General features: G+C 36.5%; 1 protein-coding gene across 3 annotated transcripts in view; it reads right to left on the bottom strand.

The window, feature by feature from the left end:
• Drl-2 (Derailed 2) overlaps positions 1–25207 on the bottom strand; it is a 56115-nt gene that overhangs the window by 23254 nt on the left and 7654 nt on the right. For all 3 annotated transcript variants that reach the window (XM_069507238.1, XM_069507246.1, XM_034975929.2), the window contains 3 exons: positions 9857–9984; positions 7088–7194; positions 6338–6468 (listed from right to left, as the gene is read on the bottom strand). In XM_069507238.1, coding sequence (XP_069363339.1) covers positions 6338–6468; positions 7088–7194; positions 9857–9984 — 366 coding nt within the window. The remainder of the gene's footprint in view (positions 1–6337; positions 6469–7087; positions 7195–9856; positions 9985–25207) is intronic.

The raw sequence follows: 25207 nt of genomic DNA, 5'->3' as shown, positions 1-25207 counted from the left end.
AATAGTTAGCGCATCCCGTTAGAAAATTTGAAAGTGCAATTAAAATTTACTGCCCACATTATGAGCCTAACTTCTGATATTAATAAGGAGTTTAAATTATAAGTTAATTTAGGATTTTTATAGCTATAAATCCTAAATTAATTTATAAGCTCATAGTTTCGACTTTTGTCGTATCTCTTGTTCCACCTAAAGGCGCTACGGCATCCTTGTATCATATAAAATATTCTGACGAAAGAGTGACTGACCCACGAAGCTGAAGAGGCAATGGGTAGGAGGGCATATACTCGTAGTTCGAATAATCAATGGACGTTTGGTCCGAAGGTGCTGGAATGGTGACCTTGAGACGACATCAAACGAGTTGCGTCTATTTTTCAGGTCACAGAAATTCAAATTTTCTGTGATGCACAGACAGACAGACACACGAGTGATCCTATAAGGGTTATTTGGACGAACGAAACCGTAAATCGATAGAACTTATTAATTTACCCGCAACACATTAAGAACCATTTAATACATTAGGTTTAAAAGTTGACGAAACAAATAATAATTATAAGATACGCTTTGAAATGCTTTACTACATTTAGTCGCCACATATTGGTACACAACTTTGAAAAAAACACAATATATCATATCTAAAATCCATCATTAAAAAATCTAGATCTAAATAAATCATTTTCCAATCTTCTTTCAATTGCTTCCCATACTTAGCTACATTTGCAACGTGAATTTGACAAAAGGCACAATAAACTTGACGCCGGAGGGAACGTAAATTTCCAAGTCAAATAAAAGTACAATAGAACAATCGATACTTCCTTGTAAACACATTAAAGAGGGGCGCGGAGTACACCCTCATAATACGTCTTCATCCCTTGCAAAATATCCTGTTGCATCGTTGACATTAAAAAAGAAGATATACACTTCAACGTAAAAAAAACCTTGATGTATATCGTACTAGCTGCCGCGGCGACCTTCGTACCGCCTAACAGTCGATTCTTTTTCAGGAATTTTTTAAATTTTTGTTCTTCGTAAGAACCATCCTTGTACTTCAAGGAATATTATAAAAAAAGAATTAGCGAAATCGGTTCAGCTGTTCTCGAGATTTGCGATCAGCAACACATTTAGCGATTCATTTTTATATATAGAGATTAGCGTAAAAAAAATCTTGAAATATCCGTAGGTACCAAAAATATAAATATGCGAAATTGTGTTCATGTGTCTGTTACCTTTTCACTGCACATTCACCAAAGGATTTTGACGAAAGGACAATGGGACTAGTTGAACCGGCATATAAAATAAAAACCATTTGCCCATGAAATGAAAGCTTAAATCATAATATGCTTAAATTTTTGTTATGGGCAGAACGCTGTAAACCACCAGAGAAAAGAGATATATCACCCCTGCAAGCACCATAAAAACCTACAGTTTTTATTATTATTCATTGTAGTAATTGTAAGTGGTTCTACTTAAATCACTCCAGTACTACGTATGCTATTCTCAAAAACGAATTTGACAGGATTTTTTTTTTGTTCGTTAAAAATCCAAGAGACGATTTTCGAAGACCTAAATTCACGCTGTTGATATTGCAATCATCATCTAGCAAAAGATAAAAGGGACTGATTGTAAGAAATTTGAATTTTGCTAATCCGCACTTGGCCAACGTGGTAGACTATTGCCAAACAAAACCCTTCTCATTTGACAGAAGACCCGTGCTCTTTATCATAATTATTGTCATGTATGTAGCCGGTCATGAGTTGATCATGACGATAGCTCGAAAAGCACCAGGTATATAAAATGCGTAAGAAAATCAGGAAGATAATAAGTATAATATTTAGGAGATCTTAGGAACGGCGTATCTTAAGGTTTTGTATATCAACGTGATGCGTCTACCGGATCGTCTACATGCTAATAAAGAATCAGAGGGAGTGATTTGTTCGAGTAAACCCGTAGCCGCTCATCTGTGAAAGAATCAACCGTTTTTTGGGGCGCCTCGATACATAAATAATATCTTAAAGGTAAACCAACCTATAAACCAAAATTTTCTTAAAAAAACATTTCCTTTTCGTGGTGCACATTTTTTAAAGAAATCGGAGATTTTTTAAAGGTTTCTGATGTTAGATGACATTAATAATAAATTGATTAATTATTAGGCACTAGATGATGCTTATGACTTCATCCCCGTGGATTGAGTTTTTTAAATCCCTTGGGAACTCTTTGATTTAAATAAAACCGGTCAAGTGCGAGTCAGACTCGCGTACCGAGGGTTCCGTACTACAGTCGTATTTTTTCAACATTTTGCACGATAAATCAAAAACTATTATGCATAAAAATAAATAAAATATGTTTTAGAACTCAAAAAAATTGCCCATGCTATCTCCAGGATGCAAGCTATTTCTGTAGACTTTATACTCAAATATACTTACTCTCCGTACATTTCTATAGGTCTAAATCTAGTGCTATCCTTTTCCAAAGAGAGCATAAAGAATGGAATAGCAATCAGACCTTCATTTTAGAGATTATGTACAAAAGAATGAGTCACTCTGCAAATCTTTTTAATCTCTCTACAAGTATTAACTGTATAAAAACGCAATGCGGTCTGCGGAGTCCGCTGATTTAGGCGCCTTTGCGCAGTGAAATTCTTCACTCTTTTACTTTTTCTTACTACGACTTCAGTAATAAAAGTTTTACAAGTTCTTTCAAGGAGCAAGGCACTTACTTAGCCTATTTTAGTTTAGCGGGTAGCTAATCTAACTTATTTTATCAAAACAGTATGATTTACTTCCTTGACTTGACTTCCTTGACCTTCGTAAAAAAACCGGCCAAGTGCGAGTCAGGCTCGCGCATCGAGGGTTCCGTACTATAGTCGTATTTTTTTGACATTTAGCACGATAATTCAAAAACTATGATGCATGAAAATAAATAAAAATCTTTTTTAGAATGCACAAGTGATGCCCTTTCATATGATACCCCACTTGATATAGCATCTTACTTAAAATTGAAAATTCTAATTTTTAGTTTATGACCACAATTTATTTTTTTTGTGTGAGATAACCACAAATTCATAGTTTTCAGATTTTTCCCCTAATGTCAGCTATAAGACCTACCTACCTGCCAAATTTCATGTTTCTAGGTCAACGGGAAGTAGGTTTTTAGGTAGGTTTCTTGACAGACCGACAGACAAACAGACATACAACAAAGTGATCCTATAAGGGTTCCGTTTTTCCTTTTGAGATACGGGAACCCTAAAAAAAAGAGATGATTATGTTAAAACTTTGTTGTTTGATGATTTCTAAGTATTTGGTTCTGTCTTCGGCCGTAGCTAGTTGCCACCCTATCGAAGAAGTCATGCGTAAAATGTTCCTTTATAATATACTAGCTGATGCCCGCGACTTCGTCCGCGAGGATTTAGGTTTTTAAAAAAAATCCCGTGGGAACTCTTTGATTTTCCGGAATAAAAAGTAGCCTATGTCAGTCTCCAGGTCTTTATCTATACCTACCCATGCAAAAAATCACGTCAATCCGTTGCACCGTTGCGACGTGATTGAAGGACAAACCAACAAACAAACTCACTTTCGCATTTATAATAAGGGTACTTAGGTACTGATTTTCCTTGGCATTATTCGACGATTTGATACCAAGCGTTACTGTCAAGTCAATTCTTATATTCTGATATTCATATTATTTTAGTGTAAAATAGAAGTTTTGTTACGAGAGAGAACGTAAAGCCGTCAGACGGTTTAAACGTGCGAAGTTGAACGCTTTACCAGTATTTAAATATCGAAAATATGTATTGGATTTTTCTTGTAAAGAAATCGAGAACGCTATCAGATGACGTTCGATACGACACGGTAATGTACAGTCGGTCATAAAGGTTTATGTAACGTGTTCCTTTATGCGTGTTATACCTCTCCGTCATTAGCTCCATACAAAATTTAATGAAGTCAGTTATACCCTTATACCCGTATACCCTTATACCCTTATACCATTATACCCTTATACCTATATACCCTTATACCCTTATTATAAATGCGAAAGTGTGTTGGTTTATTGGTTTGTTGGTTTCTTCGTTTGTCCGTCAATTACGTCGCAACGATGCAACGGATTGACCTGATTTTTGCATGAGTATAGATAAAGACCTGGAGAGTGACATAGGGACTTTTTATCCCGAAATATCAAAGAGTTTCCACGGGATTTTTAAAAACCTAATTCCACACGAAGCTAGTTTATAATAAAAGCGTAAGTGTACAGCGCGCGACAGGTTGAAATGGCAATCGGGGAGGTAACGCCCCGCATACCTGCACGTAATCCGGTGCGGGCAAGCGCGAGCTACATGCGGGTGTGCGGGGCGTCCTCCCGCCTTATACCCTGATTGCCATCTCGACCTGTCACGGACAATATATTTAGTCTGTTTGTTCTATATTACCTTTTCACAGCCCATCTGCGTAACTGATTTTGACATTTGGTACAGAGATAGAGAAATACACGTGGATGAAGACGCGGGCATCATCTAGTATTAAATATGAAGCAAAGTTGTTATACAAGAAGTCTAGTAAAGTTCGTCCATATTTTATGACACACGAAGTCGCAGCAATACTCGAAATAAAGTGGCTTTTAAAAAGTTGACACCGCTTGTTTTCTTCGTAAGTACATGCAAATATTTTGACAATCCGATTTGTCAGTCCTGTCTTTTGTGTACACCAGTTTTCATTCGTATACCGCTGCAATTTTGAAAATTATATAGGTACGTTATCCCATACAAATAACAGAGACAAAAATCTCAGTGGGCGTTAACCATTTTGAGGCACCAATCACAAACATGACTTCGATGATGATGATAATCTGGTGAGAGCTTCGCCCGTGGCAAGTTACCACCCTACCGGCAAAGCCGTACCGCCAAGCGATTTAGCGTTCCGATACGATGCCGTGTAGTAACCAAAGGGGCATGCCAAACCCCTTCCAGGTTAGCCCGATTCCAAGTTAGACTGCGTCATCACTTACCACCAGGTGAGATTACAATCAAGGGTTAACTTGTATCTGAATAAATAAATGATTTAAAAAAACTATCGAAATTGTGTTCGAAAATGTTTAAAAAAAAATTGGATGTGGTTATCCAATTTTTTCAATGAATCTTCGAAACTCCGCAACTCTGGAATTGGAACACTGACCATCTCGAACTGAACCTGAAAAATATTCCGATTTTCAAGACGAAAGAGCCTAAGGCACCAACTATTCGAATTTTTCATTTTTCATTGGACACACATTCAAAATTCGTAGCCGAGTGTACGCCAGTTATTCTGAATAAACAGGATGATAGAAGCCCTCTTATTGAACCAACGGCAATTGTGAGCCGGAGAATTTATTGTTATTATTATTGCCACAGACAAAGTGTTCGGGAAAACTTTAGTTTTATATTGCTTTATGTGTTTTTAGTGTATCTATTGGTTGTTAGAAGGAGATTCGAGGGGAAGTATTACCTCCTATAATATAAGTTTTGTCATTTTTCAAATTGCGGAGATAAGAAAATGGTAATAATATTTTCTATTTGAATACATTATTTCCTATAATGATATACGATAATGGTTATGTATTAGATTTCCGTACGTCTGCTGCGGTGGCTAGCGAATCTTACTTTCATAGCATAGTTTGCATTTTTTTTTGTTTTATATTTTTTCAGTGACTCAACGTGGACTTAGGTATTTAAAAGTATCGATGGCAACGCTACCACAGCTTATGACAGTTAGGGCACTGCTAACAAAACGTCGAGGCATAGACGTCACTAGGCATCAAATGTCAGTACATTTGACGCAGATAGCCCTAAAGTAGCCCTATTTTTCTATGATTTTACGTCACCATAGCCATATCGTTGATGGTCGAGGATCAAGCCGAGAGTTCCCTCACTCTAGTTCACTCTGAGGCTACACTTTCTCGCAGTTTCGGCAACTCAAGGTCGAGGCAAAAACATTACGATTATACAAGTATACCATTGGTGTCGCACTGACTGCAACGCACTATTTTCCCTCTCTTATTTTTCTCATTTATTTGACGAACTTTAGGTAAGTATTACAAAATTCGTAAAAAATGAAAAAAACGGTATAGGTAGTTAAAACTAAATAACAAGATATGCCCAAGCTAACAAAACTTTTTACGTTTTAGAATTCAAATAAATCAGCGTCACCTCTTAGATACTAATGAGCCACCCGTTTGAATCCAGACGTCACTCAGGTTGCATTGGTGCTATAGCACCGATGAGTTGGTGCCATTTTGTTTGATGAATAACCCTGTCCATACGAAGTAATATATAACTCAATGGTTAAAACAGTATTAAGTGTTATAGACTTACCTTTCAAGCAAATCTTGTTTCTTTTGAAAGTCAACCGTACGTCCTTATGCATTCGATCAGGCGCAGATATATTCAACTGCATCGTCACCAGGATTTCTGCACTTCTTGAACCCGTACACGGCAGCCGAACTCTGAACAAAAATTACACTGAATAAATACATTAATTTTAGTAGCCTTTACCCAAAGCTAGCACCGTAAGTGTGACCACTACGACAAATACGACAATTGACTCATTATTTTATACACAATCTCTAAACTGTGGTATAATAATCTTACTTTGAAAGTTGAACATATTTAAGTACTAATTATTAGTTTACAACACGTTTTAATTTTTTTGTGTGTGATGTAACCACGAATTTACGGTTTTTTGATTTTTCATTTAGTAGGTACTTGTACTAAAAGACCTACCTAACTCTGCCAATTCAACGGGAAGTACCCTATAAGTTTTCTTGACAGACACGACAAAAAAAAACAGTCTACAAATCGCTTTTAATTTCTCGAATTATTTTAAAAGATATATAATAAGTACATAATAATAACGATTTCGTAGGTACGTAGCGAGGCTACGTACCTACGGAATCGTTATACTTTATACGAGTATTATTATAACAGGTGAGGCATATATGAGGTGTCTCGGCCATCATAGACCATATCCTTCACAAAACCCAACTTTTCTCAACATTAAATAAATTATCATATTCCAGAGTATCGATTTGAAAGGAGACTTGACCTTGAATGAGCGTAACTTACCTAAAGGTCTGTAGCGTCGTAGGCACGTAGCCCCGCTCGGAGATATTGACTTGCGGCGGCAGCATGGCGCCCCGGCTCTCGTAGTCTATACCCATCACGTATGGCAACTGTGCGGAATTACAAACAACACTTGTATGAATAACGCATCGCTGGCATAGCTCTCGATTCATTTAGCCGAGGAAAACAATTAAACGGGGTTTAATGAAGACGTTTAATTTTTAAGTATTATGTTGTGTGTATGCATAAAAAGTATATCAGTATTTTTATTTTATGATTTAAGTAACGAAATTAATCAATATCCTGATGTTAGATTTTGTTTTTAGACTAAGTACCTTAGACTTAATTTCTGTACCTATCAGTCATAGAGAATTGAACCTCAAGAGTACGCATACACAAAGTTTTGCATGAAAACAATATCATAAAATGCTGGCGAGGGACAGGGGGGAATGCTTTGTTATTGTTGTTGCTTGTTGTTAATGTTTGATTGGTGGACTCAAAAGTCACGTAATCAAGACCATGTGCAGAATGAGGAGAAAAAAAGAGGGTACCGAATGGGCGTGGGCCGACTTTTATGCTAAGCAACTGCTTAAGCTTGGCGTGATCGGGGGTGTCCGGCTATTAGGCGTATATAGGTGGTGGTCTGTGCTATCAGTTTCACTAATCCGAGCTAAAAATTGACAGGGGGGCGCTGTTGGAGAACAAAGGCTTAGACTATTCAAACAAGAACAAAGCGGACACTTGACGGCAATATTAGTTCCGATTTTTGCCACGCGCCAAAAGAGCCTTGTCGCACTGTATATAATATGCCACAGCAGTATGGCGAGTCTAGATTACCCACCACGTACAGCTCAGTGCTCGGAATTACAAACAACGCAGTGAATAATCCCCTACGTGAGTCCCCGAGCATTTAGCCGCGAAATAATATAGACGTCAGAAGAATTTTCATTGCAACTTCGTAGTTTTGTGATAAATTTTAGGTATAGTTAGACGTTACTTTTAATTTATCTTTTCTGTTAGTCTTAGATTTCTATGATTTTATTATATAGGATCAATGTACATACTATTACAATGTACCTACTTACTCTATCCACGGAAAGAAGTTAGTATAGCGCACTCTTTGTTACGTACGCCTATGACAGAAACACAAATCTCAGTGGGTGTTAATTGAATTTACGATTTTTTTCTTTCTTTTGTTCTTTCTTTCAATTTTAAATTGGTTTTGTGGTTTTGACACACCAACCAATCATAAACAAAACTATGTTCTCGACTTGAATTTCGAATGTTTTTTGAAAACATGTTTGTGATTGGTTGGTGACTGAAAATGGTTAACTTAACACCCACTGGGATTTTTGTCTCTGTCATTTGTATGGGATTACGTAACAGAAAGAGCGCTATACTTACTTCTTTCCGCGGATAGAAAGTAACTGCATAAAATCATCATCATCAGCAATTAATTTGAAAATAAGCATCAGCTTATTAGTTAATTATTAATAAGTGAAGTGAAGAGCCTAAATAGCTCAACCGGTAAAGGAGTGGACTGAAAACCGAAAGGTCGACGGTTCAAAGTTCAAACCCCGCCCGTTGCACTATTGTCGTACCTACTTCTAGCACAAGCTTGACGCTTAGTTGTAGAGGAAAGGGGAATTTTGGTCATTTAACATGGCTAATATTCTTTAAAAAAATATATATCTTATTTTAATTTTATATGTTTATCAAAATCTACTTAAACTACTTTTCTGTGTACTATACCACATTCTAACTAAATTACACATTCAACAACGCATTTAATTGCATTGTTGCCCCAATATTGTTCAACAAACATTTAAGTACAAACACACGTATTATTTTAAGTTAAACAATCGTTTTGTTCTGTAATTACAAACAACAATCGTACCTAAATTCGTTACTTAAACAATCTATCAAATAAATCGCTCAATAAACACAGTTGGGACACGGAGTCCGCTTCAGAATTTCAATGAAAAACGACGACTTAATCTGGTCTTTTGTTATGTAAAATTAAATCGCTTTACAGCCAAATTGGAAAGTGCGGAACCAACATCGGAACAATTAAAGTTGTTATTTGAAACACTGTTTGTTGAATGGAAGACTAATTCAGTGCTATCTGCAGATGCAGATATTATTTAAACGTTAAAAACCTAAGTAACTAACCAAGAAATACCTCTAAATCCATAATAATCAGTACCCTTATTATAAATGCGTAAGTGTGTTTGTTTGTTGGTTTGTCCTTCTATCACATCGCAACGGAGCAACGGATTGACGCGATTTTTTGCATGGGTATTGCTTAAGACCACTTTTTATCTCAGGCTACTTTTTATCCCGGAAAATGAAAGAGTTCGCACGGGATTTTTGAAAACCTAAATCCACGTGTACGAAGTCGCGGGCATCAGCTACTAACATTATAAATGCGAACAGTGTCTGTCTGTCTTTTCCTTTTTTCGATCCGTCTGCTGAACCAACTTTTATAGATTTTGAATAAAGATAGCTCGATTTTGATAGAGATAGCCCAGACATAGGCCCCGGAAAATTTAAAAGTTCAAAGAGAAGACAAACAAAAAAAGTGACCACGGTGATAAGAACAAAAAATTATCATTCCGTCACGTTCTAATAAGAGCTTAAATGCAAGCTATCTCGCTCTAACAGTAATAGTCACATTAGGGCTAAGTACTTCTACAGGTATTTGTTCTGAGTCGTGGACAGAGTAGGTATAGTTAGTGATATTTTCCGTAACATTATAAATGAAAGGTTTACCGGTCTCCTGCCAAGCGCTTGCCACATGAACTCCAAGTCAGCAATGTGAGCCGGCACGGGAACTATGAAGCCGGTGGCATAGGTGTTCACCACCCCGTCTCGCACGTAGTACAGTTCCGCGTCCAAACCTGTAACAATGACAACACTCAGTTGAGACTAGCTGATCCGCCCCGGCTCTCAGGGGTGGAATTTAGAAAATCTGCGTGGGCTTGGAATTTCCAAAAACCCTGATACCCGTTACATACATTAAAATATGTCGTTAAACCACCAAATAAGCTTAAAATCATTAGTTTACTACCAATATCGGAATGGAAGTTGGTAGCTAAAACTACCGTCTATTTCTATATTATGTTAATAAAACTCATCAATATTTCAAATGCATTCGCTCAAAAAATTGCATTATTCTAATTTCGAAAATGGATAGAATATACTCCAAACGTAAGCCCCTTAAACCCACTAAGCATAGAGTTCAAAATCCTCTGACAAATGTTATGCGATTTTAGGTTGAATGCAGACGAACGAACGCACAGTACAAATGGTCGACCTCCCCAGATGCTAGTTCGATTCCCGGGGGGCGTAGTGCGTCAAATTATCCAACTAACTCCATTTGCCAAGCCAAAAAGAAAAGAGTATACCTACGTCCGAACAATTTCGGTACTTTAGCATTTTTGTCCAACAAAATTGCTACGTGAATTGCTTTGGAGAGGGTAACAATTTTGTAGAGATAGTTAAACGTAGTTTTTTACAGATATAGGTACCTAGTAGTTTTGTGGAGTGTGAATCACACTAGGTTATTTGTAAATCTGTTCTGAAAAAATTAAAAATTTAGTATACTTAGTCATCATCTCAAACCTCAACCCAATACTGAGCACAGGTCCACCGGATTAGCAGACTACGTAGATATTTATATTATTAATTGCTTAAAACGCAAATAATCCCAAAAAAATGCATGCCCGGGCTTGAATCCGGGACCCTAGCAGAATCAACGTCTTAATTCTAGGCTAGCCCTGCTCCCATACCTACTTCGCTAGAATAAGTTTGGATCGATGGTAAAAATAATACGTTAGAAATACAAGCAAGCTTTTTCAATTATAGCAATCGAAAAATTTGATAAAAACAAATCCACGTATAGAATATCCATTTCAAGAGTGCTCGTGAAAATATTAGCTCAGGCATTGAAATTCCTAGGATTAAAAAAAAGTTAAAATTAAAATGGCGGATCATCCAATCAGCGTTCATTTGGAGGCGGCAAAGCGGACGCGACTGTCAAACGGACTGAATATGAAGTGGCACTTTGCACAATAATTGATGAATCACTACCCCTACTTTGAACATGCACATATAGCTTGTAGGGTTGTCGACTTTGGGAAAATAAAATATATTCAAATATCGATACAGAAGCCTCTCGTATAATTTTGATCGATTGATGAATAATATTTAGAGGTTAGTTCGTTTAACAACAATTAAAAATTTATCATTGACAATGTTATAGCTAGCCTAATTTAATTACTATACAAAATTAATGATAAGTTGATTTTTATAAGTACCTATAAGGAACAATAATTAATGATAGGTAAATATCCTAATCCTAATCCTAATCCTATCCTAATAATATTATAAATGTGAAAGTGTGGATGTTTGAATGTTTGGATGTTTGTTACTCAATCACGCAAAAACGGCTGAACGGATTTGGATGAAATTTGGAATAGAGATAGATTATACCCTGGATTAACACATAAGCTACTTTTTATCCCGGAAAATCAAAGAGTTCCCGCGGGATTTTGAAAAATGTGTCTTGATACTTACCAAGCCATTACGAGAAATCGTGCCGATATAGCATAAGTTACCAAAATCAGATTAAGTAGTAACAATGTTCTTCTATCGTGATAGTGAAATCATTAATTTTCTAATATCTATTTATTTATTGAAATAATTATGTCAATTTTACTACCACATTATATAGAACCCAATTAAAACCCAATTAAAAATAAGGGCAATAAATTTTCTAATGTTGACAACCCTAGACAGCACGCACCCTATTCTCCTTTATACTTTCAGACAATATAGACGTCGGACACCCTAGACATCCCCGTAGCCACTTTGAGAGCGACGTTGTTTATCTGTTTGTACGACTATACGCATCTGTTTAAGGGGGGGATAATGAATTTATAACTGACTACCTGACTTACCCCAGCTTCACTCGTCTAGAATATTATGAAAAATCCGTTCTTACCCCGCGGTCAACTTTATAGACAAAACTCACATGTAAAATATGTTGTTTCTAGATCCGTTAGTAAATATATGCGCTGTAGAATGTAGATATGTCAATCAGTCAATTGTATTATACGATTTATTATTTATTAAATCGATAGGTAAGATAATGTTCAATCACGGTGACGTGCGGATGTGCGGGGCGTCTACATACCTCGATTGCCATCTCGTCCTGCTGCCGACTATAGAATATATATGCATCAAAGAAAAAAGAAAATTCTACGTGTTATAAAATTTAAAACAAAAACGATTTACAGAAAAATACAACGTAAAAAGTGCTCAGTCTTGATTCTTGGATGAATGACTATGCTCAGTAAACTCGAAAAGTCAAGAAAATAATAAATAACCTCTCAAAGACTCAGCAAGACTTAAAATTCCTTGCCTAAGAACCATAAGAAAATTTTAATTCACTTTAATTGTTGTATTTCACAGAAATTAAAAAAAAAATGTGCTTTCATTTTAATCGTTGATGAAGAGATTCATTACAACAACCACCCAACAACCTTAATAACATTGGCTTGTTTTTTGTGCTATAAAATATCAAGTCTTAGCAAGAACTTAAGTAATTACTCAAAATATTATGGATGTTGTAGATGTAGAACATTGGTAATGAATAGTTAATCATCAGTGTCCTATAAAACTTCAGTTAATCTTTAACAACACAGAATTTTTCATTTAATTGAAGTTTCAAAGGTAGGTTTTAGGTGGAAGTATCCTTGGTTTTATATTTTACATCAAATTGAAAGATATTCTATTAGCCAGCGTAGCGGACTATGCCCTTACTTATTCTAAGAGGAGACCTGTTCGTAGTGGGCCGGCGATGGGTAGATCATGATAATGATGATGAAATATTATCAAGGAAAAAATACAAAAAACTTACATCAACGCTGTAAGATAAATAATAAAATAATCACAATAAACATCGTGTTAATTATACAACTTAAGAAAAAAAAACATTACCCCATTAAATAGAATATTTGTATCCTTTGAAACAATCACGTTCTAATTATATGGGAACGTACTAACGAACAGATGAGCATCCCCGCGGCGATTCCTTTGTTAGCAGCGCGAATATGCACCTCGTTACAAGATTCAATCTAGGAACTAGTTAATGAGATCCCCTTAGTACTACAGGGTGCTACGGAAAACGCGCCCTCCTTACAGACATCTACCTACAGTTAGTGCAATACCAGACTAGCGACATAGCGCACGACAAAATGTTTCTGTCTCATTCTGTATTAAAACGACTATCTGACATACTGGGCCAGCTTCACTCGACTGGAATTACACAAAAACTTTTCTACATTACTGAGAAAATCTACAAACAAAATCACAAGATTTTAAATCCAGCAATTCAAGTTGTATACGCTGATAATAAATCAGTCAGTTAATTTATTCTTTATATTGTATAGAAAAAAAATAACATTATGAACGGCATAATGCTAGGCATAAGAGGTAATTATGATATTATAACCGTCGAGCCATAGTATAAGATCATCTCCTCAACTTTGCTAGAATTTGAGCGTCGAAATACTAAAGCGTCAAAATAAAATGGTCCTTAAAAAATGTTAATAGATGCGACGGCGACGGCTCAGTTCAACAACGATTGCACTTTTATATTATGGTACCTATTCAGTAATTGAGCGTGCTTGTAGCTGAGCAAGCTCTAAAAACACGACTGCTATGCCAAAAAACGAACTAAAATGTAGTTTTTTTCACATTTGAAAATGGCGCCATACATCCGACATCCCAAAAAAATTATAGCCAGTCTTATTCGGGATGATTTAAGGATTCTAACAAAACCCCGTACATCCAAATCTGTTTAGGCATTTAGAAGTTTAGTAAAATAAAGAAACTGAAGAGAGAAGAAAGAGAAATATATTGTAAAATACATACTTAATACATGAAGCTTGTAAACATTATAGGTACTCATTTTTTTGGCAGTCGCTTAACTAGATAATCTTTAAAGGAAAATAAAGCAAATAAAGCAATTTTTTTTAATTGAATTCGTATTCGATTGTAACATAATACCATTGTGTGCTCCACATATTGTTACATAATATAATAATATAGTAATAAGATAATATAATACGTAGCGACTTTTTGTCGGGAGACAGTCGCTGTTTTGATATTATGTTTGCCCCATTTCATGTTTTGTTTTTCCATACATTTTTCATGGTGTATTTGCTCGTTAACTACGAGTTTACGTTATCGAGTCATGTTAGCTTTCGTTACCACGAGTTATGTCACGTATAATTCTAATAGTGGGTAAACAGGTGGCACGCACCCGATTACTTGAAAAATACAACGCTACCTATTTTTACAGTAAGACAGACTTATTTATACAACCTATTAAGTGTGGACTAGAGTCAATATCTTATCAAATAAAACTTTTCAAACTCATTTATTTACACTAGTTGTTACAAAATAAAGTAATAATATGTTCTATAGAAGCGGTGATAAGCCTAGTGGTCCACACGCCAACCTACTATCTTATGTTAGCTGCAAAGGAAAATTTTCCTATAGTATAATCAAGTACACGTATATTTAATAATATAATGGTAATAGACATCTAAAAAGAGTGAATTTCAAGAGCCGTGGAGAGCAAAGTGTTCATAAATACGCTTTAACAGGCGGCGACACGCACTCCGGTTTCAGTGTAATGAGCCATTACACGTAATTACGGACAGTGCGGTTTCAGTGAGCCTGTAATTTGGGTCATTTTACTGAGCACTATTCCGCGCTTTTAATAGGCAATGTTATAATAGAGTCCGCTCACATTATTTACTTATGCACGGCTTCGAAGTAGCTGGAAGTCACTAAAATCCAAGATTTACGAGAGTACTTAATTAATTATTTTTAGATATATTTGCTAAAAAAAGTTCCAACACACTATCAAGTCAAATAGAAGTAAAAAGTCAATTTATTAACGGAGGACAAAATTATGGTCTTAAGATACTCTATGTCCTGGGAAAGACATCGGGTTATGTAAGATTTTTACCTACTAAAACCACCTCGGTAGCCACCCTCAGCTCATATTGGGAGACTCCAAGATCTCTTACGAAAATAAAAGACAAACTTTATTGTCACTGATAGATATATTTTATTTTTATATAACTAATAAGCCTCAAATATTATTAATAAGCCTTAAATTTGATTTAAAATATTAGGATTATCACGTTTTATCAAATAAGTAGCCACTTATTACCCTCTACAACTACCATCCAAGACATCATATACAATACAACTGTATCTTTACATACCATTATTCAAAGATAAGTCGTTATTACCCCGCTAGTTTATTTCTATCGATTTTTTTATTATAAGGTACCTACCTACGTTATGTTTATTTTAAAATATTAGAATCACGTCTTCTCAAATAAATGCCCCTTATTACTCTATACAAAAGCCATCCCAGACATCATATACAACTGTATCTTTATATACCATTATTCAAAGATAAGCCGTTATTACCCCGCTAGTTTATTTACACCGCAAAGTTTCAGGGGCATTTATTAAAATGGCGATAACCGTGTATTTATTGTTTCGTTCTTTGTTAAATACACGCGAACGAATGCTTACGGGCGTTTGAATTTACCATTTCGGAGTTTATCTAGTTTGTTTCGGTGGACGTGACAAAAGCTGCAAAATTTTGTATGCAAATAATGGAAATTTTAACTGTATCCGAATAAAATTAAGTTAGCTGTTATATTCGGTCGTATTTTTTTATTGTAACACAGCAATCCACACTTCATCTTCCAAATATTATAAATACTAGATGATGCCCGCGGCTTCGTCCACGTGGATTTAGGTTTTTAAAAATTCCGTGGGAACTCTTTAATTTTCCGGGATAAAAAGTAGCCTATGTCCTTCCCCAGGATGCAAGCTATCGCTGTACCAAATTTTGTCAAAATCAGTTTAACTGTTGGGCCGTGAAAAGATAAACAGACAGACACACTTTCACATTATTTATAAATTATAATATTAGTATCGATTTAGTACTTATTATAAGCGAGTAATATTTACGTACATTTTAAGTCAATTATCTTATCCGAATAAGATAACCGTAAACCAGCTGGATTACAACCTTAGAAGTGTTACTACGCCAGTAATTTTCAATTACAGTACAAGTAAGTACAAGACGGCGCAAAATAAAGGATTTATCTCCGAAAATGAGGCCCAAAGCAAATTGAAATTTATCGTGATGATAACGGAGTTCGGTAGGCTCCATAAATTGTGCGGTCGGGCATTTTATAATTTGGACATTTTGATGTAGTATCCTTAGAAATTTTGGGTGTAATTTTATCTTTAATGTTAGTAATGATAGTAATCTAAACTTGTAATTTATAGCTTAGAAAATAATGGTTTATTAGCATTATGGATGACTTGACTTCGAGACTACCGCTAGCGACTACCCGCGGCGTCGTGCGGTGAAAATATAAATCCTCTTTATTCCCTATCTCATGAGAATTTCGAAAAATCCAGCCTAATTCTTTATCTAGATACCACTAGAAACAACATGGGGTTATTCAAGGGGCGGACCGCAACAGATTCCTAAAAGGCCGGCAACGCATCGGCGCGGCGGTTCCTCTGGTGCTGCAAATGTTCATGGGCGGCGGTAATCACTTAACATCAGGTGACCCGCCTGCTCGTATGCTCGCTATCTCTATTTAAAAAAATACCTTTTAAAGGATAAAAATGTCTACAAAATTTCATTGAGTACATTTGAATGGAAGGGTTTGATGGAACGGTTACTTGTCGTAGACTCATCTGATGTTTTTATATCTATACTTCCATACTAATATTATAAATGCGAAAGTGTGTCTGTCTGTCTGTCTCTCTGTCTGTCTGTCTGTCTGCTAGCTTTTCACGGCCCATCCGGTTAACCGATTTTGACGAAATTTAGTACAGAGATAGCTTGCATATCGGGGAAGGACATAGGCTACTTTTTATCCCGGAGAATAAAAGAGTTCCCACGGGAATTTAAAAAATTGAAACTCACGCGGACGAAGTCGCGGGCATCACCTAGTATTAAATATTTCTAACTTTGTTAACATTCAAAGAAAATTCGCCCGCTAAAATATACCTACCTAAAATGTAATAAGTATCAATTAAACTATTTTTTAACAACACAATTTTGTTATTAACCAACCAACCCCATATAAAATAGTGAAGAAAAGCGCTTTCATATCGTTCCACTTTCAACCTTCCCATTTGTTTTTAAATTATCGCCTCTTCCGGGGAAAGCCTTTTGTAAAGTTTTTCCATCGTTACGATGATTTTATTAAAATTAAAGTCCTTTTGAAGTCCGCAGAGCTGGAAATTGATTATAATATTATTTCCAGAACAAAAAATAATGTACTTAGTGTTTTTTGTTTTTTTAATTGGCAGAGTTTCTCTTTGTACGAAACACCTGCTGTTACCTGTAGATATAGAGTACCTACTTCATGCTACATAATTACATCAAACGAAAAAAGTTTGTTTTGTAGGTATTAATTACTTTTTAGTCGGTTTTTAGGGTTCCGTACCTCAAAAATAAAAAAGGAACCCCTATTGGATCACTTCGTTGTCTGTCTGTCTGTCCGTCCGTCCGTCCATCTGTCCGTCTATTTGTCGTGCCTGTCACGAAAACCTATAGGGTACTTCCCGTTGACCTAGAATCATGAAATTTGGTAGGTAGATAGGTCTTATAGCACAAGTAAAGGAATAAATCCGAAACCCGTCAATTTGTGGTTACATTACTAAAAAAAAATTAAAATGTATTCATGAACAAATTATCAGAATTTTCAAAGTAAGATAACTGTACCAAGTGGGGAATCATATGAAAGGGTTTTACCTGTATTTCAAAAAGAGATTTTTATTTATTTTTACGCATAATAGTTTTTGATTTATAGAACAAAATGTCGATCAAAATACCTGAGTACGGAACCATCGGTGCGCGAGTCTGACTCGCACTTGGCCGGGTTTTTGGGCTGGAAGTGCTGGAAAGGAACAAAGTTTTGCCTGAAAATACCAGACGTAGATCGCATGAGTGAGAAAAAATATCTTAACGGGGACCAAGCGTGGTCCACACGTGTCACTTACGGTCATCTGGGACCGAGTTGGAACGGTGTTGGATTGGAGTCTGTGTAATGTGCAAATATCTTAATCGTGTGGGAATATCAGTCTGTCTCACAAGCATACATTGGACTACTACCGATTGGATCAAGCCTCAGCATCATGCAAATTGGACGAATATATGATGGTATGTCAGGCCATAACTGTACAATCTCAGGTAACATAAACCTATATCGTAGTTACAATAATTTACATACTCTAAGGGCTTTTCACATGCATACGATCGCCATCTACGGCTGTGTGCCGTGCCATGGTATCTCTTTCACATGTATCTAAATTGTACAGTAGCTGGCAAGAAATATTGTACATCGACCTTTAGGTTACGACTTGGTAGAGCGTTGTCTCTGTCACTCATACCTATGTGACGTTTTGTCGGTCTCGACGACAGAGACAACGCTTTACGAAACCGCTATCTTCATTCTTTTTTTTTTTCATTCGTTTAAAAGAATATTAGCCATGGCCCTTGACTAACATTCCCCTTTCCTCTCCAATTAAGCGTGAAGCTTGTGCTAGGAGTAGGTACGACAATAGTGCAACGGGTGGGGTTCGAACCGACGACCTTTCGAATTTCAGTCCGCACCTTTAACCGTTGAGCTATTGAGGCTATCTCTTTGTAAAGGTCGATGTTCAATATTTCCTGCCGGGTACTGTACACTAACTTTTCGGATTTATGTGCGTTTTATGAAATTAACTATCCCTCGCCTTAATGGCAATGAAAAACATCGTGAGGATACCTGCATGCCTAAGAGTTCTCCATAATGTTCTCAAACGTGTCTAAAGTCTGTCAATCCGTACTTGACCAGCATGGTGGACTATGATCAAGCCCCGCTTATACTGAGAGAAGACCAGTGCTCTGCGGTGAGCCGGCTATGGGTTGTTCATGATAATGATGATGATGACTGTACACTGTTTGCGCACGTTTGAATGGTTCACACGTGTAAAAAGAGCCTTAAAGATTGTGTAAACCGTGTTTCATGACGTATTCACGTTTGTAATTGTAATGAAACCTGCCAACGGTGTAAGAAAGCACCTCGCGCCTAAAATTCCATGGATTATTCATAACGTATGCATTATGCTTTCTTTTAATTTCTTAAATGACTCAACGCTTTCCAGGCATCGCGGTGTTAGCGGCTTAATTTTGTTAAGTAATTAGATTCTCTTTTAATATGCTGATGAAGGTATTTTGTATGTGCATATGTACGTAGTTGTTTTGGCTTTGGTGTAAATTTATGCGTATCTATGTTTAAGAGTTCCGTACCTAATCGAAAATGGTAATTTTTTTAAGCAGAATATTCCCCTTTCCCCTCCAACTAAGCGAAAAGCTTGTGCTAGGAGTAGGTACGACAGTAGTGAAACGGGTGGGGTTTGAACCGCCAACTTTCGGAATTCAGTCCGCTATCGAGGGTCATTATTATTATTACTAGCGACCCGCCCCGGCTTCGCACGGGTAAATTATTACAATTTTAGTAAGGATCTCTGATTTTTGAAAATAAAATATAACCTATGTCACCCAGGAATAATGTGGCTTTCTATTGGTGAAAGGATTTTCAAAATCAGTTCAGTTGTTCCAGTGATTACCCCCTACAAACAAACTTACAAACATTACCTCTTTATAATATTAGTATAGAAGTATAGATTAAACTGACCATGATCTACCTAGAACATGATCATGACATATCTAGATTAACTATGGTACTCATGAGGCCTGACTTCGCAATCAAAGATCTTGTTTTTAATTTCAAAAGACAAAAAGATATCAGTTAAACAAATTAACTACCGAAACATAGCTATCCATGAGTAACCAAATAAATGCTATGTAAAAGACGAATAGAACTACTTTTGGGTAAGTACCTACTTTCCATATAAATTGCTATTCTTACACGATTCATCGTAAAATGCACTGGCCACACCGCACCGCCTACATTATTATCAAGTTTAGTATTATGGAAAAGCGCTAAAACATCGCTTTCGGAAAATCTATATGTAAATACCTGCAAATCTATACATATAAAAGGAAAAACTGACTGACTAACTGACTGACTGATCTATTAACGCACAGCTCAAAGTACTGGACGGATCAGTACATAATAATTCAATGGTTTGGCATGCGGATAGCTATTATGACGTAGACATCCGCTAAAAAAGGATTTTTGAAAATTCAACCACTAAGAGGGTAAAAGAAGGGCTTGAAATTTGTGTAGTCTACGCGGAATAAGTCGCGGGCATCATCTAGTATTCCATATGCGAATTGTCTGTCTATTACCTTTTCACGGTCCATCCTTTTAACCAACTTTCATAAAAGGTACAGGGATAGCTTGCGTCCCGGAGACAGACATAGCCTATTTTTTATCCAGGAAAATCAAAGAGTTTTCTCGGGTTTTTCAAAACCTAAATCCATCTGTTTTGTACAGAGTTAGCTTACATTCTGAAGATGAACATAGGCTAGTTGTTACCCGAAATCGAAAAGTTCCCATGGGATTTCACAAAAACATAAATCTATAGGTAAGAATCAAATCGCGATCATTCTCTAAGCTTTTATAAAGTTTATATGACTGAAAACATACCCCAACTTATACCAAAGCTTTACTCTCCACTTCTATTCTTAATTAAACTACGCAAAGTTCATACAAAGCCATCTCACGCAAATATCTCGCTTTAGAATCGCGACCCCGTTTGAAATGAAACAAATGGCGTCATGTAAATTAAAATTAAACCCACCGTGTAGGTACAAGGAACCGCAAATTATATTCTACAAAGAGTCGTGGGAGCTACAGCGTGTTCACGACAAGTGCGCCATTAGTCAAATCTTGTGACCGAGCAAAAACATTATTAGAACCCGCTACAATATTACAATTGTTGTCGTGCAACTACATTTGATGTTGAATTGTTTATGAAAGCTTTCTTATACATACCGCAAGTAACCGACAGTTGTTATTTACGGTGTAAAAAGCCCCTGCACATTTAGACTGGTTAAAGTGTCACTACTGCAGCGTAAAGAATTTCAGCTCTTGAATAATTAGGTTGACAGTACTGCAATATAAATCTGGCAATAAACTATCAACTGTGGTATTTACACTCCATGAAAAATGTATCGTGAAAGTGTGTACACGACTAGTGCGCCACTAGTCAAATCTTGTGACCGAGCAAAAACAATATTAGAACCCACTAAAATATTACAATTGTTTTCGCGCAACTACATTTGATGTTGAATTGTTCATGAAAGCTTTCGTATACCGCAAACAACAGATCATCATCATGATCAAACCATCACCAGCTCACTACAGAGCACGGGTCTCCTCTCAGAGTAAGAAGGGTTTTGGCCATAGTCTACCACGCTGGCCATGTGCGGATTGGTAGACTTCACACACCTTTAAGAACATTATGGAGAACTCTCAGGCATGCAGGTTTCTTCACGATGTTTTCCTTCACCGACAGATACCTACTTTGTTATTTTTTGCAGCATATTCAAGCTTTTACACGAGTCCTGGTTTCCTAGAAAGCGGTGCTATCAAATAGCGCCTGCTTTATAGTACCGAATGATGTCACCGAAACATTGTACCTACATATATTGGAACAAAATCGCGAGGGTTTCTAGACTGCATAAACTAACTTTCATATTAAGTATTATTACACTCAATATACGGTTTATTATCTTCAAATCTAACATAAATATCTATAAAATGATAAGTATGTCCAATCAACCAATGAAATGCCTCCACGACATCAAAATACTGTACGTGCTTTTATTTACGCCTCACCGCACAGTACCGGGTCCCGACCATCGACAAATAAACAAACTCTCCCTCTTTGACCTCGACATTTGCCAAAGTCGTCTATTAATCTCGAAGATATTACCCGATATTGATATTCCATCGGATTTCCGCTTAATTTCCTAATAAAAGATCGTAGCATTCCCGCTTTAGGGATGACAATGACATTACTTCAGGGTTAAGTGGATTTCGCACGCAAGTGCGTCCATTTGCAACAGGTGGAAAGCCGAAATTATCTTTAACCTAATTGGTACATGAAAGTATGACATTACATTGTTTGTCTAAGAATACCGGAGCTACAGAAATCTTCCTGCGTCGCTACTTCACCTATGAGGATCGTGGCTTCCCTTTGCTACAATTTTTGCTTTTTTAGGGTTCCGTACCTCAAAAGGAATAACGGAACCCTTATAGGATCACTTTGTTGTCTGCCTGTCTGTCTGTCTGTCTGTCCGTCTGTCTGTCAAGAAACCTACAGGGTACTTCCCGTTGACCTAGAATCATGAAATTTGGCAGGAAGGTGGGTCTTATAGCTGGCATTAGGGGAAAAATCTGAAAACCGTGAATTTGTGGTTACATCACACAAAAAAAAATTGTGGTCATAAACTAATAATTAGTATTTTTTAATTAGTATTAAGATAACTATAGGTATCAAGTGAGGTATCATATGAAAGGTCAAGCCTGTGCATTCTTAAAACAGATTTTTTTTATTTTTATGCATCATAGTTTTTGAGTTATCATGCAAAATGTCGAAAAAATACGATGAATTACAGAGCCCTTGTTGCGCGAGCCTGACTCGCACTTGGTCGGTTTTTTATAAGTAGGGAGGTACTCGTATATTGTTGCATTAACTCTTGTAATGAACTTGCACGTGCAAGCATACTAAACAAAGCAATATTTCCATCAGTGGCAAGCACTCTGGTCAACTTAGGGAGCATCGTATTGCTCGGGCGTGGTGTAAATGTAAACATTGCACCTCGTTAAATTTAGCGCAACGGTCGAGTGTGTTTATTGTTTACTCTAAAAATTTACGCCTTCTAAATTACTCATCAGTGCTTTTTATAATAGGGTTAATAGTCTATTCAGCTTGCGTACCCCACAGTGTGTCATGTGTAGATGTGTCCAATTAACTAAATTCCCTTTTCATTTCTCATGTTTGTATAGTTCTTCTTTATTTCGATTGTAAGTGGAATTCTTTTTATACTCTTCGATATAAAAGTGTTATATAGAAATTTCTATAGTGCCACCACATGTTGCGATCCACGTGACATCGCAGGACTAATAATATTATTGTTTTTTCTCAAAAACTAAGCGTGCTAGTACAATGGGATGTGAATACAAACCAGAGATCTGGTGGCTTCATGAAATATTTAATTTGCCTCTCAAGTACTAGATGGTGCTATTCGGCGTTATCTTGCGCTAAGGTTAAGCTGTTTATGAGATCTTAGTGGCAGTACACCACTATGGTTCCTATAAGACATTTTAAATTTTTTTTAACTTTTGGAAAGCGTTCTTGATTTTTTTATCATGGAAACACTTATAAATCTAGTCGGTAGGTAATTCTTAATTCCATACAAATAGGTTTCACTGATACTATTTCAATTTATACTAACAATGTATAAAGGTAAAGTTTGTTAGTAGGGGTGATCTCTGAAACTGCTGAACCGATTTTGAAAATTCTTTCAGCAGTAGAAAGTTATATTTTATTGTAATTAATAACTTAACCATAATTAAGTGAATCCTGTCAACTAAAATGTTGTTGTGTAAACAATAGAATTCACATTTGCCACTAACGTATGCGTGAACGCAGCGGCCAAACGGCAGCCGCGCGGCCGCCGCATGACAATTTTAGCGTCATCTAACTGCAGCCTTAGTGCATGAGTACAGAAAAACAACGAACACATTGATAATTCGTGTTGTCAAATCAAACGAGCCCCAACGGACAAGGTGTATGCTCCAAAAATGATAAGCGCGATAAATGCATCCATATATTTCACGGGCTATTTCGTGCCGTGTATTTTGACGCCATTTTTGCTAACGAAGGACTATTGGGATACATTACTTATCTCCTTTCGTTGATTAATGCGTCGCCATGATTTTATGTTTGAATATTGTACGAATAATTATAAATTGTGGTTGGTGGTTCGCGTGGATTGGTTGGGAGGCAACCTAAACGATTTTCCATGTCACGGATGTTTATATAAATAAATATAATTAATATTTGACTCAATTTTATTGATAGGCGGTCAATAAATCTTTGTTTTTATAAAATGGAATTGGATATTCTGAAATATTAAGCGAGCTACATAGAAATGTAGATACAATAACAATATTAGGACATTAAAAGGACTGTGTTATACGTAGGTATTGTATAAAAGCCCCGTTAAAAGAGCTTAGGAATCGAATCGGTGACCTAACTTAAGGTGGAACACGGTATGCCCGCGAAATTTAAACTTAATTTGGTTTTTCGCAATTTGTAAACTAATACGACAAAGTAGGCTTATGGCATTCGAATTTAGCCCCTAGCAGTATCATCTTCACAGGCTTATATAAAAATCTTTACTTGAAAGTGTCCAGTTTAAGAAATTAGTCAAAATAATGAGTTTGACGTGAGCTACTCACAAATTAGTCATCATTTTGACTAATTTCTTAAACTGGTCACTTTCAAGTAAAGATTTTTAAATAAACCTGTGAAGATGGTATTTCTAGGGGCGAAATTTGAATGCCATAAGTTTACTTTGTTGCACTAGTTTACAAATTGTGAAAAACCAAATTAAATTTGAATTTCGCGGGCAGACCCGTGTCTTGGGCCTTAATACTTGCATCAGCTTGTAATCTTACTAAGTACTTATGTATTGTGATAGAAACCCGTCAAACTATATTAGGTACTCCATTGCCATGGCCCTAAATATCTACTAATGTGCCTAAGATATGTAATAGGTAGTCTAATTAAAACTAGCTCTACCTAAAGACCATCACACAGACAAATCCATTTAACTATACTTAACACTAAACACGAGAACAAAGCAGTTTCCTCTCCCGATATCTTACTTAGCGGGAATTAGATGCAGCAAACAAAATCCCATGTGCAAGTACAAGTAGGTATCTCGCACCCCTACACTGGCGGCTCGCGATAAGACTCCTCCCGAATTGATGTTTGAACTGCCATTAATTCCCCCACCCCGACAGATGTCGC

This window comes from Maniola hyperantus, chromosome 2 (genome assembly GCF_902806685.2).
Source record: "Maniola hyperantus chromosome 2, iAphHyp1.2, whole genome shotgun sequence".
NCBI lineage: Eukaryota > Metazoa > Arthropoda > Insecta > Lepidoptera > Nymphalidae > Maniola > Maniola hyperantus.
Note: the sequence above shows the minus strand (reverse complement) of the source record. Positions and strands in the feature narration are given on the sequence as shown.